The sequence below is a fragment of the Globicephala melas genome, chromosome 5 (assembly GCF_963455315.2).
Source record: "Globicephala melas chromosome 5, mGloMel1.2, whole genome shotgun sequence".
NCBI lineage: Eukaryota > Metazoa > Chordata > Mammalia > Artiodactyla > Delphinidae > Globicephala > Globicephala melas.
In genome coordinates this window covers 118,496,233-118,515,446 of record NC_083318.1, presented here as the reverse complement: position 1 = coordinate 118,515,446, position 19,214 = coordinate 118,496,233, and the positions used below count along the sequence as shown (strand labels likewise).

At 33.8% G+C, this 19,214-nt stretch overlaps 1 protein-coding gene across 5 annotated transcripts in view; it reads right to left on the bottom strand.

Annotated features, from left to right (window-relative positions):
* The window catches only part of CLGN (calmegin), a 55,887-nt gene that overhangs the window by 19,703 nt on the left and 16,970 nt on the right, over positions 1-19,214 (bottom strand). For all 5 annotated transcript variants that reach the window (XM_060299741.1, XM_060299740.1, XM_060299739.1 and 2 more), the window contains 6 exons: positions 12,200-12,352; positions 9,395-9,468; positions 8,666-8,724; positions 5,332-5,473; positions 1,737-1,818; positions 109-301 (listed from right to left, as the gene is read on the bottom strand). In XM_060299741.1, the coding sequence (XP_060155724.1) occupies positions 109-301; positions 1,737-1,818; positions 5,332-5,473; positions 8,666-8,724; positions 9,395-9,468; positions 12,200-12,343 (694 nt within the window). In that variant the 5' untranslated portion in view covers positions 12,344-12,352. The remainder of the gene's footprint in view (positions 1-108; positions 302-1,736; positions 1,819-5,331; positions 5,474-8,665; positions 8,725-9,394; positions 9,469-12,199; positions 12,353-19,214) is intronic.

Genomic DNA, 19,214 nt, shown 5'->3' with positions numbered 1-19,214 from the left:
ATATAAGCCCTTAACAGAAGGACCTGTGTTTCTCCCAAAGCACTTGCCACGAAAACACTGGTAGTCAGCAAATATCTTTGAATTAATGAATGAATTAAAAGGACATACCAAGGGTATAAAGATGAGTCTTCCTGTCTGTAAAGAACTTTTTAAGGTCTACATCTGGAGGTTTGGCATGCTTCTCTTCAAAAACTCCAGTTTGGGGATGTTTATGTCTGAAGATAAAATGAAGTTTATAATCTTCTCCACATTTATCTGGTCCAAACATAATGGTATAGGATGTTTTATCATAAAAGTTTTCCTTCAAAGAGAGATGAGTATTGGGATTAGTCCAGAATTAGAGTATTTAATGGATTTCTCTATTCTACCCCAGTGGGTAGAGTTCACAAAAATGTATCAAATGCTAATTCACCAAAGAATTAGTTGACACAATTGACAATAAAGGATATGGAAAACACAACAAATTTTATTTCAAAATAGTTTTTTAAGTGCACACATTACTTCCATCCTCAAGATGTAGGAGAGAAGCTGGAACCACCCTAGCAACATCATAATGTTTTAGTTACTCTATATAGATTGTATTATTAATATTTTATTAAGAAAATTAAGCACAGAGAAAAGCATTCTGTGACTTAAGACTACAGTGCCTACTTAGCCATTACTACTATTCAGTAAGACACCAGAAAATGGCGCCCCTTAGCACAATGTGAAGAAGAGATTCAGACTCTTGATTTGACAGACTGTGTCTGTCAAAAGCAGACACTGCAACATGCTCCCCATTTCATAATTGGTCATTTCTCTTCATTTGGCATGGACACTGGTTAAGAGCATGGGATCTGGAGTTCAAATCCTACCGTTGCCTTTAAACCAGCTGTGTGTGGCCCTGAGCAAATTTCTTAACCTCCTTGTGGTTCTATTTCATTACCTCTGATGAAGATAATAATAGTACGTACCTTATAAGGTTTCTCTGAGGATTAACTGAATTAATTAGATAAAGTGCTTAGAAAAATACTTGGCATTTGACTTTATTATTGCCATTGTACCTTCAGGTGATCATCATCTCACAATACCTAAATGTTTCACCATCTACTACAAATGGCTTCCCCTTTACCCGATCCTAATAACAGTAAATGAATCCTTTAATCTGTTTCATAGCCACGCATTCTGACAAATATCTCATTAATGTCTCATTTATCTTATTTTTGTTATATGCAGAAATCCTGACATAGCCTCCTGTAGGAGGATGCTATAAGAAATGTCTCCAAACCTCAAATGGTCCTAACGTAACCTGCTTCACTATGAAAACATTTTTAACTTAGTAAATTTTTGCAGACTGCCAATTCCTGAACTGGCCCGCCTTTTTAATTTGGTTCTTTGGCCATTGTGTTTTACTGCTTTGCTCTGTTATCTTACTTCTCCTGTGATTATTATTTTGTAAAGAAAATAACTGTAAGCTGATCTTTTAGTGACATTTATAAGCACCAGGTTATTTTTTATTTATAGACACAGCAAACTTTTTTATGTGGCTAATGATTACAAAACTGATGCCATCAAGTAACAAAGCTGTGTATGAAACTTGAAGGCGCACTGTAAAAGCTATATAAACTCATGGTGGGTAAAAATTTTCAAAGTTATTTTCGATTTCAGTTGAAAATGAAAATTTCAGTTGTGTCAATTGCTCCTTAAAAATACTTATTAACTTTAATAAGGTTTTCTTAAACATTAAAATATCATACCAGATTCAAACCATCAGTGTCTGCTAGGAGTTTAATGTATGCACCTCCACAATCAATACCATCTTGAAAATTTACTTCATATCTAAATGAAGGGAAAAAGAATCATACTGCTGATAAATAAAAATTACTAACTGTTCTTCAAAATCTAATGTATTACTCTCAATTCATTTAGACACAAACATTTTACATTACCAGAAAGCTCATACAAAGCATATCCACAACCTATAGGGAACAAGCAGAAATGACTTTTCTGTGCACATCCTTAAAATATTAAAAATAGAATGATTATAATCAACTATACAAAAGCCAACCAATTTGTTGAAATAATTTTTTCATCAAAACTGTTGAATTAAGAACAAAATACTTTGACTAAAACTTTTAACAGGAAACTTCCAATTAAAATAAGGTACGTACTATATATAGTCTTTATAAACTAAAAACAAAGACTATGGGGGTCATGGCTACAGCACAAATTTCTAAGAAATTGCTAATGATCCTAGATATCCAGTCTGCTACTAATTTGTCTTTTAGTTCAGCTACACTGAAACCATGTTAAATAAGTTGTACATTTAACTAAATACCACCAGCAAAGAGATTTCATAATCTCTGTCAATAACCTGGAATATTCCAGATCTTAACAGCCAGGAGATAGGGGAAACACAGTGTAACAGCTAAAAGAGTGAAGTGACATGGCAGTCTCTTCATAGATTTACAACACTCTAATTCTCAGCAAAAGTTCTGTTGTTGTTTTGTCTTATTTAGGCAATGACAGTCTTACTGAACACTATTTAGAAGAGATTTTTAGTAAATTTATGAATTACATGTAACAAACTGGTTATCAAACTGAAAAACAGTGAAAACCAAAAAAGTTATGATTTGGTTTAATGAATTAAAGCAAAAAGAGATGAAAACTAGAGGAGCAACAGGACACAGTGATAATTTTAATGAAGGACTATAGTGTAAAATGTTTCTGAAGAAAGTTTAGAGACAATGTAAAAAAAAAAAAAAGCATTCAAAACTTTGACAGTTTGAACCCAATTAGTATATGTATTTTGCATAGAAAATACAGTAAACTTTTAAGTGATCATCTCTGAGTTGCTGGAGATTATGGTGATTTCCCCTCCCTACTTTCTACTCTGCTTTATTTCTCAAGATATCTGCAACAGTGGTTACAAGCAAGTACTTCTGAGTCAGGAAGACCTGAGACCTTGGCTAAAGGCATGTTACTGAAGCTCTAGTCTCTATTTGCTCATCTGTAACGTGGGAATATTGCCCATACCTACACCTCAAAGGACTACTATGATGATTAGAAGTTGTCATGCACAGTAATGGGCCAATAAATGCTCAAAAATGTTAGCTTCTGTTATGATCAGAAGAAAAGTTTTGTTTTGTTCTTTTTCATTTTTTAAATAGTTTGTTTCCTCAAAGCCTTATCAATACTTTTAAGCAGTAGCTGATAAACCATTTTTTCATGAAACATGTCTTTGAAGAGTACAAAGTAAAAGAAATGGTGCATAATGTGAACTAAAGGTAAATATTTGCTACTCTAAGTAAAATAAAATAAAAAGAGATATAGTTTTAGCATAGGTGATCCAAGGAAAAAGTGTTCTGTGAAAAGAACTAGAGAGAACAATTGTGTAAATTGTCTCTATAAATGTTAAGACAGCTCTGCTGTCTTCGTATGCCTAGACTCGATCACTATGTCTATTTCATACGCTGCAAACTTCCAGATTTTTCAAATCATTAACTTGTGCCTAGTATAAATAGTTCACAATGGATTTGAGGATCAGTGAAATGTATGTCATAGAGCTTCACTGCTGCTAATCTTAGATCATAGGAAAAATGAGGACAAATGCAGAATATATGTTAACCCTATTTTCTTTAGAGTAGCATTTTCTAAACTGTCCCATGAAATAGTAATTATTGCTAAGGGGGTAAAAAACTTCTGTGGTCAATTATGTTTGCGAAAAACAATATTCAAGTTAAAAACAGGTTTTCATACAGAGAACTTCTCAAAGTCTTTAATGGGCAAATACGCTTCCTTATCTTTAAGGTTCAGATATTCTTAGTTTCTGAAACTTATATGACCACATAATGCATATTAATATGTACACAATTTGGAAAAAGCAGCTTTAGAGTAAAGTTATGTCATAAATCTATAGTATTTATAGTAGTTAATATAAAATTTTTTATTTATCTCATTTCATCAAAATTAAGAATAACAAATATTCACTATCCTTCTTTGAACTGTTTTCAAGCATATCAAACACTGCTATTCCATTCTTCTTGATTCTCCTTTTCTTTTTTCAGAATAATAATTTCACAACTGCTTTAATACTTTTTTTAGACTTACTATCTTTGCTTCTAATCTTGCAAGCTATCTTTCACTTGCTTGCCTAGCAGTGATTTATACTTCCTGAAAATACCCAATTTGATTCATTTTACTCTGGAGAAGTTAAACTTTATATTATTTTCCGTGACCCTTTCAGTTAAGCCACAAAGGATTAAAATAGAGAATGATATTATATTCACCTAACTTCAACAGAATAAGAAGATTACTTTCAAATTTTCAAGAAAAAAGAAACTCCAAACTCTGAATAATGACATATATCAAGCTCAAATATTAATCCCAATAAGTACTTATAACAATATTTTTCATTTGTTTAAATGGTTGTATACTCTTTGACATTATTTGATATTTTAAATTTATTGAAATAACAGTGCAACTAAGCCAAAGCATCACAGCTGAAAAATTAGCCCAATTATACCAAATGCCATATTGTTTTAAATTTCTAAAATACAAAATGGCATTTTAGTTACACCACATAGGAATATATTTAACACGTTAACAAAAAACTGAAGTGGTTCTGGAGTGTTAAGTTTACAGTTAATGGTATTTCCTTACACTGTAATTAACTTCGGACAGCCCAATCTTCTAAGGTAGAAAGTAACATTTCTACATTTCCTTTTCTTTGTTTTTAATATGAATTTCATTGGTTTTGTAATTGTATTTGTACACACCTATTTTGGTTTTACACCAGTATAGGTGAAACAGCTTGAGGAATTTACACTGGATTTTACAACAGTTACACACGCAAACAACATGACAATAAAACTAGTTTATGTCATATTGCAGGGGAGGGAAGGGGTGACTGTCTGTGACATCATGTGCCCTTTAAAAGGGCACTTCCTCTTTAAAAGGAATTTGCTGCCTTTGGATCTTATCACTGGTTTACCAGCAATATTTATGGTTCCATTCTGAATATACTGAGGTTAATATATCTTAATAGCAAGTCATTTTAAGTAAAAAGTTAAAATAAAAATGGTGATTTTAGTATGCACTATATAGTTTATGGTGGTGGAATGTTGCATATTACAGCATATATTATATAATTTTTCAACTAACCTGCTTTTCTCTCGAAACCTCAAGGTGTCTGTGTGTATACATGCATTGTGTATTTAAGCAAATGAAATGGAAAAGGAAAATCTGTTTTTTTATGCCCATTTTATACCCATTATACCTATATTCAGAAGCCAAATTATATAAAACTAATATAAATGTCAGAAAAAGTATTAAAAACATAATAAAACTTACTGTACTATCAGAGGTTTATCAGCAAAGATGAAAGGTTTTGCTAATACAGCAGATATTGCATGATGCTTTGCTCTAGATTTCAACACCAGTCCTCGGTCACCAGGTACTCGATATTCTTTCAATTCTTCTATTTCCCATCTTCCTAAAATACAAAACAAAGCAAGTTAAACTAAAACCAAAAACACTGACTTAAGAATTATTTATCAGAAGTGGTGACCAATAAGATTCTTCCATGAAGGCTACTTTGGAAAAAATAAAATCACATTTTAAATCAGAAAATAATATCTGCACCTGAATGTATGTATGTTCTCTTTTTCTCTTAAAGCTGTGGAAACTAATAAATAACAGACCCTACAGTATTTAATTAAAGCACCTCTAAAGCTGGCTTAGTTTGGATTTCTCTGAAAGACTGTAATCAATGAAATCACAAAATGTGGTTTGTCTCATACGGTCTATCAACTTGTATTTTTAAAATGAGGTATTTTTAAATTACACAGGAGACAAAGTACATCCTTAACAGAAAATGAGTTTGCCTCAGTCAATTTTTTTGAAATTTATGGTATCATCAGCTACTTTTCTTACTTTGCAGAAGTTATTGTAGAGATTTAAATTTTAATTTGAAAATTGTTATGCCCAAAGAACACAAACTAAAGTTAACACTTCCTAAGCTAAGCCAATCAGTTCTCAGAACTTTTGGCCAAGGAAGTCATACATACTAGATAAGCACTAGGCTGTAGCACAGCAAAGCTGAGTTAGGTCCTCTCTGGGCTGGAATTTCCCATGTTTAAGATCAGGAAGCTCCTGCAATTAGATCACAGGCAGCATATAATGCAAAGCTAGACGGGTTAGCTGCAGCCCCAAAGTTGTGGATTGGACTTTCCTCCTTTACTCTTTTTAAAACAGAAAATAACTAATTTATATTAATTTGTATAAAATGTTCTAGCTTTGAAAATTAGAGGTATCGCCTATTCCAAGAAAACTCAATTTAGCGAAAACTGGCTATTTTCCGGTATTGTGCCAACTTGAAATATTAATGAGCACTTTTGAATTACTAATGTACTTTATACACGTTTTTTTCTTTCTAAAAAAACAACAGTGCAAGAACCTGACAGTCTCATGAACCAGAGAAGGGTATATTTTGGTCTATCATTGTGCACACAGTATTGGGTTTTTAAGAATTCATTTTTTAAAGTTTTCAAGTTTCTTTTCCTTTTTGTCCCCTAATTTGGCTATAGTGTACTTTTCTAAAAAAAGTGAATTCTTTTGGTTTTTCTTCTCTCACACTGATGAGCAACTGTATTATCACTGCCAACCTGTGGCTTGACCAAATCACAAAGGTCTTCTTTTAAGAAGTAACAACTTTATCTTTAGGGGTTTTAGGATACTGATAGTAAAGGCCTTTTTAAACTATGTTGCCTTCTTTTGTAATTACATGCATACATTTATCCGCTATGAAAAGGTACTATCTAAAAGTACTACTTTAATTTTAGAAAGCCTGTGACAAGGTGATATTCTTCAAGGACAAGAGGTTTTTCCCAACTTCAAATCAACAATAACTTTTCATTAACCAATCATTTACTCAAATTCTATACAGTGCCAGGTAATATGAACTCTGATGTAACTATAATTTCAAAAAGAATTCACAAAATTTTATAAGATATCCTGTAAGTTGGTCACTTAAAGAATTGGTGATTTTTTAAACAGCTATACTTTTATTAATAACTTAATCTGAAAAATTTAAATAAGTCTCCTCCAAATGCAAACCTTGTTACCCAGCACATAATGTTTCACACAGATTTGCTTACTCCTGAAAATACAGGAATTAGTTTTACTCAAGTGGCACTTGACAGAAGCTGTGATTAACGACTAGAAATACTAAATATTCCTGCAAAGAAACTGATATTGGTCTCAACTAACCACTATATAAACAACATTGCTAATATTAATATACAAAATGCCATTTTCAGGATCTGGAACTTTAAGAGATTCTGTATTTTTCAAAGTTGCTTTCAAGAAATTGAAAAAAGTCAACCAAACATACCAAATCTAATATGCTAAAAAATTATTTTCGTGGATAATTTTGTTTAATAAGACTACAGACCAAACTTAGGTGTTAAGAAGCTTGTTTTCTGCTTGCTTGAGTTCTAATTTTAAGCTGGGGGGGAAAAACTCATTTAAACACTAAGTCATTTTTGTCCAGCAAGAAATAGAGACAAACTTACTCCTAAAATAGACCATATCCTAATTTTAGGAAAACTCCATCAAAAGATACTTCTAAAACACAAACATAAAGCAAATATCTACCCAATGCTGTTCTAAAAAAACTGTAAAGTAAGCTAAACATAGATGTTTTAAGTCAAGCATTCTGTTCGATGGCAGGTATTTCTGTGGGTATTATTTTAGGTAGTGTTCTATCTCTGCAGACTTGCTGCTTCTTTGAGGGAAATTATTCTTTTCTCTAAATGGATTTAGACTGAATGCAGTATTGCTTGCTCTGGGCATATGGTAGAGTTCTTTTTGGAGTACATAAGCATACACACTGGGATCGAGAACACTACAAAGGAAGACATGTAGGCATGATCTTTATCTCACACTAAAACAGACACTATGAAACGGAAGTAGACAGCTGCCATCCTATACATGCTGTTAGTTGTTCTGTTGTTATTCTCATGTAATGCCTGTTGGAGTCTCAGTGTGAGGTCACATCCTTATGGGTCTGAGGTCCTCTGAGAGAGAGGAAATTCCCACTATCTGTCACCTCGACAGAGGCTGATCCTGCTTTAGGATGTAACAACTAAGGAGGCTGGTTTTAGACTAAGAGGAGGAAGAAATTCTTCCGTCACACTCCAGGAGAGTCCTGTTGGGGAAGAAAAGTTGACCCTTGCATATAGGACTTTTCCTTCACAGTGAAGCGTGAAGATAACCTATCAGAGACGCAGTGATAATGGCTGTGGGCTAGGAGCCACATGTCCCACAGCTCTCATAAATGTCCTCTAGGAGGACCCTGCCGAAAGTTATAACTTGATCTAGGTGGCCCATGCTTGAGAGAAAACAGTAGAGAACAGCAGTAGCCTGGGAAATCCTGCAAGAGACTAACTGCAGTGGAGTGAATATTTAACTGTTCAGAGTTAGAAAACTGGATGGTGGCTTAAGTATGGATTACCTGGACTTCCAGAAATATTGGAAAGGAGACAAAAGACTCTATTTGTCTTTTGACAAGATTCTGTTGTGAAGCAGGATGGGGCCTCAGGTATATTTAATAAATATATAATCTCAAAAGCTAGTGAACTCTGGGTCATACTGCTTATGTTGAATATTTAAATAAATATTTTACCGTCATATATAGAAATCTCCGCATCTGTATCATCTTTTTTTGCTTTTGATAAGACCCACCTATAAATAAAGTTGAAAGAAATGTATATCATTAAAAATAAAACTAACAATTTATAGATACAATGCATATCAGAAATACAACAGAAGATTACCCAATAGTCGCTTTTCCTTCTAAGATAAATGAATACTTAGAGGTTAAATAAGGATGTCTACACATAATCCTGTAAAGCTAGAGTTAAATTAAATTTAGAATCTGTAATTTACTAGCTGTGTGATCATAGCTAAGGTACACTAAGCCTCAGTTTCCTCACTGGTAAAAGGCAGATAAAGATAGTTCTTACCCACCTACTTAGGACAGTGTTTGGCATATAATGATCAATAAATAATAACTTTTATTGTTTTTTTACCATTTTTTAGGATAAAACATTAACTTGAATTTGTCATCTGAAATTATGTTATTAATATCTGTCCTAAGGAAAGAAGAAATGTAAGTTTTCACTTTACATTCATGATTCATTTGTATATTTTCTTTGTATAAATGATAACAATTCAAATTAAACACTTCTATCAATAATAAAAATGTGTTAAGGTATTGGTTTACACCGTGAAATAAAGTATGTTAACCCTTTTTTAAGGTACTGTGGTAGAGGCAATTTTCATAGGCTAACAACCAATAACTTCAAAAAAGCTAATCAAGTCAAGGAAAAAATTCTCCTGAATGAATACTCACCCAGCCAACCTTCCACTATCAAAAGTTTCCGTAAAATATACTTCTCCTATAGGTTGAGGTGTCTTATATTTAATCTAGAAAATAGATTTTAAAAATCTAAAGTTATTCACCTTCACAAATATTTTAATTAAATAATCTCACTAATTAAGAACCTAGTATGGAATTCACATATAGGTAATATAGACAGATGGTAGGTGACATGGTCTCTGGCCTCAAAACTTTGTATTCTACTGGTAAGAAAATACAGAAGCATACAAGAGATACACGGTGGAAAAAAACTCTATGTGCAAACAGAATACACTGACTCCTAACACAGGAGGGATGGGAGGCAGTAATTAGCCAAGGCCTCATGATGCAGTGGATGTGGCTTTGAAAGGATTCTAACAGGTGACAATATTTGAGGATAAAAAGTCATTAGAAGCAAAAGATGTAAGATGAAAAACATATAAGATGAAAAACTCAGTAAGCACATAGGTTAGTTTAAAATTAACTCTTAAATTTCACTGTTATGTAACTAGAGGATGATGACAACATTCTGAGAAATTAGAAACCCAGAGGAAAAATAAGATTCAAAAGAGAAAGGACTGCAAAGCAATTATCTCAAAGCATTGTTTCAAGTGCCATGTAAGTGTTAGCTGCTATGATGATAATGATGATGGGGGGGCGTGATTTGATGGCTCTTTTAATCCTCATAATATTTTTATGCGGGAAGTACTTTATTGTTCCCATTTTACGTATGATGAAACTGTGGGAGACAGGCAAAATAATTTGCCCACTGTCATACAGTTAGACACTTGCAGGACTTAAAAGATATGAGCCTAGGTTCTAAAGGTTATACACTTAACCACTACACTATATCGAATGCACCAATAAAATAATTTAAATTTATTGACAAATTGTCAAAAGATTTTTTTTTTTTTTTTTGCGGTACGCGGGCCTCTCACTGTTGTGGCATCTCCTGTTGCGGAGCACAGGCTCCAGACGCGCAGGCTCAGTGGCCGTGGCTCACAGGCCCAGCCGCTCTGCAGCATGTGGGATCTTCCCGGACCGGGGCACGAACCCGTGTCCCCTGCATCGGCAGGTGGACTCTCAACCACTGCGCCACCAGGGAAGCCCTCAAAAGATAATTTGAACTGATGATGAATAAATAAAATTTTGCTTACAGTAATACATAAATCTTGGTCCTTTCTTAATCAGCCTTTATGATTTTACCTATATGATTAATTATGAAATTTCTTCTCTCAGCCTTAAGAGAAAAGGATACAGAAGTACTTCTACTATTTTCACCGTCCCTACCCTTCCCTAATAGTACATTTCCTGTCTAAGGGAGGAAAATCAGTAATTAAACAAAATCCCACACACTTACTAACAGGTCAATATTCTGCTACCCAAATTGCCAATCTCCCATGAAGTTTTCTGAATTAGAACTTACAACTTTACTGTTCTCTATATTTTTATGGATTGGCAAAAATGGGCAATGGTGTTACAAGAGGCTTCCTTCTGTTAGACGACCCTTTAAATCACCAGCAATTTATTTTGCGCTTTATTTATACTTCACTTGTACTTTACCATATCTAGATTGCTCATGCTATAAAATTAGAAGCATCAAAAATTGTTCCTCCCATTTCTTATCATCTTCTCAAATTATCATCAAATATAGTTAAGAGTCGTAGGTATCTGAAATTTCTTTGAAGTATTAACCTCCAAAACCCTCGCAGTAGCTGTATCTAAGTCAGCCATAAGCACTTTGATTACTACTTAGTTTCTGTGGATCACAGAACCAGGTTTTAAAAGAAATGTCCTTGTGGAGCTTAAAACTTAACAGAAGAAAGAATATTCACCTTAAGCAGCTAAACAACACTTGCATTTGCAAATTAAAAACTCTAAAAGGAAGTCTGTAACAACTATATATTATTCTCCTTGGCCCTTTAACAGCGGCTAGCACAATATAATTGATATTTCCTCACCAAAAATATTTCTGAAAAAATTTTCTGATTGTCTCAATATTAGATATGAATATTCTCAATGTGAAAGCTCTTATGGATTGTCAAAGTGTACAAAAACCTCCAGACTCCTGTTTTCCAGACTCCTATCAGTCACCACCTCAAGACACACATCTTAATGCTAAGACAGAAACACTGTGAGCCTTACTAAATGCCTACCTCATCATCACTCCCCTTTCTAATTCATCCTATTTAGCATTTTCTTCCCTCAGAGAAATAAAGAAACACTACTTTCTTTACTTCTAGGAAAAAATTATACTACCTTTTCTTTTATCTGAAAAGGGCTTGCAGTGTCAAAAATAAGACTAAAAACCTTTCCCTTAGCTAAAGTATTTAGTCCTCTTTAGCCAGTGATGAACTCCTAGTTTGATAGTAAAGACCTTCCCCATATTTATTTGGTAATAAAACTGTGCTAGGTGCCATGCACAAATTAAAAACACAGCAACAAATAGTTGGAAACAGGCAATGTTTTTCCTATTTATATTGAAACTAAAGACTATTTGAATAGAAGTGAATCTCAAGAAATTAGTCACCCCTATATTCATGTAAAAGAATATTTTATTACTTTTTTTAAAGATTTTTTTGATGTGGACCTAATTTTTAAGTCTTTATTGAATTTGTTACAATATTGCTGCTGTTTTATGTTTTGGTTTTTTGGCTGCGAGGCATGTGGGATCTTAGCAGCTCCCCGCCAACCAGGGATGGAACCCGCACCCCCTGCATTGGAAGGCGAAGTCTTAACCACTGGACCGCCAGGGAACCCTAAAAGAATAAATTATAGCTTGTTTCTCAATAACCTTACCTCTGAGGAGAATTCATTTTCATTAGCATCAATCTCTTCTGAATTTTCATCAAAGTCTTCCATCTCAACATTATCATCCATAAATTCTGCATTAATTGAGATGAAAAGAAGACCCAAACATAGCCGAAAGCCTTGGAAACGCATATTGATTATCTGTGAAATTGACAGTAATCAGTAAAAACAAAACAAAGTTGTGAAAAATATGTGTAAGTATATTTACAAAGAAATAATTTCTCCTTAATACCTCTTTTTTTCTCGGATGGCTTTTAAAACAAATCGTTACCAAACTTACTTAAATTATGCTTTGAACAAGTGATAACACAAACTTCAAAATCTCACAGGAGTCTACAGCTAAAGGCCTGCCTCTAAAAGCAAAGAGCCAAAGGCACAAACCTAAAGATACAGATAACAGTGACCAATGAACTCATAATATGTGGACTCCTCTAAAAAGAAGAAAAAAGGATCGTGATTCCTAAATGTTCGCTCGAGTTACTTTTTTATCATAATGTTGTTTAAGTGTATATAACCATAATATTGGAAATTTTACAATCATAAAACAAAATAAATTTATATGTAAACACCAAAAAAAGAAAAATAATTTTATCACAATTGAATGTGATAGTATTTTACTGAAATCAAATCACAGCTGGAAATTCAAACAAATATAGGATTTATTGCAACCAGGTTGAGCGCTATGCATAAAGTTCTTTTGCATTTATCATCCCCATAATACTGTGATGAGTCAACTGTATAACCATTTCTCTATTCAAATACTGCAAAACCTCTGTTCCTTATAGCATTAATTGAGATGAGTAGAAGCCAAATATTATTTGGCTTCCTCTTGGCAGAAATACATAATTTATATAATTACAGCCCCCTCTATTCCCATTAGCATGTTAAAAATGAAAGTTTTATTTCTTGGTGCCAGTGGACTTTTAAACAAGTAAATATGAATACTGAAATAGTGTGGCAGTCTTGGTTATTAGGTGGTCAGTCATTCAGATGCTCCAGAGTATAGTTATATTACCATCAACATGAAAAATTTTTTTTAAAAAGTATATTCTTAGAACTCTTAGATTCTGCAGAACATATCTACAGACCTATATGGGTCTGCCTAAGAAACACTGAATTTATGAGATAGCACTCTACACCCACCAGAATGGCTATAATCAAAGAGAGATAATAATAACAAGTTTTGGGAGGCTGTGGAGAAACTGGAATCCTCATACATTGCTGGCAGGAATACAAAATGAGCTTTGGAAAACTGTGGCAGTTTTTCAAAACGTTAAAAATAGAATTACCTTATGATTCAGCAATTCCACTCCTAAGTATCTACCCAAGAGAAATGAAAACAGATGTCCAAACAAAAACTTGGAATGTAAATGTTTAAAAAAAATTGTTAATAATAGCCAAAAAAGTGTGAACAACCCAAATGTTCATCAACTGATGAATGGATAAACAAAATGTGGAATATTCATACACTGGAATATTATTTAGCAATAAAATAGAATGGAGTACTAATGTGTTACAAGACAGATGAATCCCAAAAACATTTTGCTGAGTGAAAGAAGTCAGTCCTAAAAAGACCACATATTGTATGACCCCATTTAAATAGGCAAATCCATAGAATCGGAAAATAGAGAAGTGATTGCCTAAGGAAAGGAAAGAAATGGGAAGAAAGGGTTAATGTGCACAGGGTTTCTTTTGAGGGTAATGAAAATATTCTAAAATGGGAATATGGTAATGGTTGCATAACTCTGTAAATATGTTAAAACCCACTGAACTACCCTCATTAAACAGGTCAACTTGTAGGCATGCAAATAATATATCAATTAAGCTGTTTTTCAAAAAAGAAGCATCAGACTATAAAAAGCATTTTTCCATTTGGTTAGCTCAACTAACCCTTTTAAATGAGATCAAAACTCTACATGAATATATGGGCCAGTTAGCTTTAATTTCTTCTAAAGGCCACTGGGTACAACTTTAAAGTTTACTTTGAAAATGCAGGTTTAAAAAAATCAACACCATTCTACCATAATATGAACGTTCTATATTAAAAGGTGTGTTAATACCACCATTTTTACAGACAAAGACAACACAAAAAATGATGCATACTAATCATAATTAGAAGAGTTTAATCTCTCTTGAGTCATAAAAAAGAGGTTAACTGGGATAGAAAGTAAATATAAAGGGATCACTTTGACTTAATAACAGTAAGGTAGGGGTTTTTTAAATTTTCACTTATTGGCACAGATATGAGTATATTTACACATTGCTTATTAACTGTTAACGACCCTAAAAGCTTCATTGTTCTGAAAGTTTAAGAGCCTTCCATGACTTACATAACAAAGCAAAAGGTGTTTTTCTTGACTTGCTATCAATAACATTTCAGTAAAACAGAAATGCATAAAATAATAGCAGTAATAATGAACATTAATATCACTTTAGCCCCATATCTTCTCCTTCAAAATGAATGCACAGTTTAGTTTCTTAATAATTAAATTTGTTGAAAAAACATGTTCTAAGTGCTTTGTTTGAGCTCTGGTGGATTGGGCTGCCAGAGAAGAATTAAGGGGAAACCAAGCAGGCATTGTCCTCTCTGGAACCCTACTCTTACTTCAGCCAATTTTATTTGTTTTCTTTCTTTCTTTCTTTCTTTCTTTTGCTTTATATAATTTTTTATTTTTAAAATTTTTATTTTATATTGGAGTACGGTTTATTAACAATGTTGTATTAGTTTCAGGTGTACAGCAAAGTTATTCAGTTATACATATATATGTATCTATTCTTTTTAAAATTCTTTTCCCATTTAGGTTATTACAGAGTATTGAGCAGAGTTTCCTGTGTTATACAGTAGGTTCTTGTTGGTTACCTATTTCAAATACAGCAGTGTATATTATTTGTTTTCTACATTAGGTTCTTCCTAACTTTCTTTCAGAAACAGTTGCCAAAGCTTCAGAAAAAAGCTTAGAAAACCCTTTATCTGGAAAGTTTGTTTCTTCTCTAAAGTTCTATGACTATAATCATTCATTTGCATAAAGGAACTAGCTACTTTAATCTTTGCAACCTAGGACATCACGAGGATAGCCATCATTACTCCCAATCTACAAACTGAAAGCAGAAGGATTCAAAAACCTGATCAAATTCTCATGACTGGAAATGTGAGACAAGATGAGAATCCAAAACTTTACATCAATATACCATTCAACTTCTTATTTTAATATTACCCCACTGATTATATGTTTACTGATAAAGCAATGGAAAGAAATTGCAAAAATCGTAACATAACACATTTCAAACCTCCTGGAAATTTCCAAAATTTAGATGATTATTAGTATTAAGCTATGAAGATATTCACCCAGAAATGGTCATATCAACCTTACTATACAAGTGGAATATTTAAAAATAAACTGTAAGTGGTCATTAACCATTCTGCAGACAATGCAGTTCTACAGAATAGTCTCCATTAAGAAAATGATATAGTCCAAGGTTGTTTTTGCTATTTATTCCTTTCTTAAAAAATCAGAAATACAGACCTAACAGTTTCTGCTTAATTCTGCAGTATTCTATCATTATTCAGTGATAGCACCAACTGACAATTGAGAATTTTATCATGAAGTTTGCAGTATTACTTGGACGTCTACCATGCTATGGTGCCAACATGTCATCAAGCTCCAAACAAAACTGTGAGGTTTGTCACACATCATTTCTTAAGAAGAGAGGTAAGATACTGCTAGGCCTGCACTGGAGCTTTGAGAGGCCTGACAATGGGGTAATTTACAAAACACTGAAGTAACTAACTTGTGCAGTTTAAAATTTTTTAATTGTGGTAGAATGCACATAAAAGTTATCATTTAAACCAATTTTAACTGTTCAGTTCAGTAGTGTTAAGAACATTCACACTGCTGTACATCTTATCTCCACACCTCTTTTTCCATCTTACAACACTAGAATCCTATACCCCTTAAACAACAACTCCTCCGTATCCTCTTCTCCCAAGCCCCAGGCAACCACCATTCTTTTGTTAGTTCTAACAATTTTTTTGGTGGAAGTTTTAGGTTTTCTACATATAAGATAATGTTGTCTGTGAACAGAGATAATTTTACTTCTTTCTTTTCATTTTGGATGTCTTCTTCTTGCCTAACTGCTCTGCCTAAGGCTTCCAGTACTATGTTGAATAGAAGTGACAAAAGCAGGCATCCTTGTCTTGTTCCAGATCTTAGAGAAAAAGCTTTCAGTCTTTCCCCATTGAGTATGGTGTTAGCTGTTGATTTTTCAAATATGGCCTTTATTACATTGGGGAAGTTTCTTTCTATTCATATTTTATTGAGTGTTTATCATAAAAGGGTGTTGGAACTCGTCGGATGCTGTTTATGCATCAGTTGAGATGATCATATGGTTTCTTTCCCCTCCGTTGACAATGTGATGCATTACACCAATTGGTTTTCATACGTTGAACCATCTTTGCATTCCAGGAATAAATCTCACTTGGTCATGGTGTATAAATCTTTTTTTCTTATTTTTTTTTATTTTTTGGCCACACCACATGGCATGTAGGATCTTACTTCCCCGACCAGGGATCAAACTCACACCTCCTGCAGTAGGAGCGCAGAGTCTTAACAACTGGACTATCAGGGAAGTCCCAATCTTTGAATGTGCTTTTGATTTTTGTTTGCTAATATTTTGATAAGGATTTTTGCAACATTATTCATCAGGGATATTGGTTTGCAGTTTCCTTGTTTCTTTGTCTGGTTTTGGTATCAGGGTAATACTGCCCTCATAGAATGAGTCTGGAAGGGTTCCCTTCTCTTCAGTGCTTTGGATGAGCTTGAGGAAAGTTGGTATTTTTCTTTCAGTGTTTGGTAGAACTCACCAGTTAAGCCATCTACTCCTGGGCTTTTATTTGTTGAGAGGTTTTTGATTACTGATTCAATTCCCTTACTAGTTAGAGGTCTGTTCAGATTTCCTACAACATCATGATTTAGTCTGAATAGGTTGTATGTTTCTAGGAATTTGTCCATTTCATCTAGGTTATCCATTTTGTTGGCATATGATTGTTTATAGCATTCCCTTATAATATTTTTATATCTATAGGATCAGTTGTAATGTCCCCTCATTCGTTTCTGATTTTAATTATTTGAGTCGTCTTTTTTTGAATTCAATCTAGTTAAAGGTTTATCAATTTTGTTGATCTTTTCAAAGAACCAACTCTTGGTTTCACTGACATTTTCTGTTGTTCATCTATTCTCTATTTCATTTATCTCTTATCTAATCTTTATTATTTCCTTCCTTCTTCTAGCTTTGGGTTTTTCTAGTTCCTTAAGTTGTAAAGTTAGGTTGTTAATTTAAGATCTTTCTTTTTTACTGTAAATGTTTACAGCCATAAATTTCCCTCTTAGCACTGCTTTCAGTCTATACCATAAGTTTTGGTCTCTTGTGGGATTCTTTTTTTCATTTATCTCAAGATATTTTCTAATTTCCTTGTGATTTCTTTTTTGACCCATTTGGTTGTTTAAAAGTGTGTTTTTTAATTTCCACGTATTTGTGGATTTTCCTGCTTTCCTTCTGCTACTGATTTCTAGTTTCATTACACTGTAACTGGAAAAGATACTTAGAATGATTTCAACTTTTAAAAATTTGTTAAGACTTGTTTTGTGGCCTAACATATGGTCTATCCTACAGAATATTCCATGTGCACTTAAGAAAAATATGTATTTTCATCAATATTCATCAGGGACATTGGTCTGTAGTTTTCTTACAGTGTCTTTGTCTGGCTTTGGTATCAGGGTAATGCTGCCCTCATAGACTGAGTGTGTAAGTATTCCCTCCTCTTCAACTTGTTGGAAGAGTTTGAGGAAGACTGGCATTAATTTTTCTTTCCACTATTGTTAGGTGAAGTGTTCTGTGTATGTGTATTAAGTCCAATTGCTTTATAGTGTTGTTCAAGTCTTGTAATTCCTTATTGAGCTATATGGTTGTCCTAAGTTATACAGTTTTAGTGCAGCAAGAATTTGTTTATATGGTATAATACAGAACTTTTAGTGCTGACACCACCTCCTTGCCACCTTACAAATGTATAAAAGATAGCAAGCCCATGGTTCTAAGCGTCCTGTGTATTCCTCACTCCATACAGGTTGCTGAAATCACAAAATATCTGTGCCTTCATGAAGAAGAAAGGAGGCACTCGAGAAGCACATCTATTTGCATATATCTTTGATCTCCTGTATGTTCTCTGCACTGCCTCTGGGCTGGTTCAATAACAAACTGAAATATAAGTAACTTTGGCCAAGTATGAGATACTTGCGAGAGATTGCTGGCTGATCACCAAGCTATCTTCTCTTTTTTCAGGAGACATGACTATACTATATTTTTCTTGGAGTTAAGCATGACTCAGGTGAATGGAGTTAAATGAGACCCAGGAAAGCCAATGATGTAGTGCTAGTCTGAGTTTAAAGGCCTGGAAGCCAGGAGAGCCAATGCTATAAGCTCTAGTCTGAAAGCCAGCAGGCTCAAGACCCAAGAAGAGCCAATGTTTCAGTTCGAATCCAAGGGCAGGAAAAAAACTGAAGTCCCAGCTCAGCCAGTCAGGCAGGAAGAGTTCCCTCTTCCTCACTGGAGTATCAGCTTTATTGTTCTATTCAGGCCTCCAACTGTTTGGATGAAGGACATCCACCTAGGGGAGGGCAATCTGCTTTACTCAGCCTACCATTCAAATGTTAATCTCATCCAAAAACACCCTCACAGACACACCCAAGATAATGTTTGACCAAATATCTGGGCACCCTGTGGTTCCAACAGGTAGATAGATACAATTAACCATCACAGTCATCTACTCCTCAGGACACCAGCAACCAGAACCTATGTTAGGCATCTGGGATTTTAAAATTTTCTATATGAGCACTATCTTATCTAATATATACTGTTAACTAAAACTGAGTATTTTTTTTCTAAATCAGAAGGACTTAGAAACAATGAAAATATCTCAAGAAATACAGTAAAAAGTGGGGAAAGAACC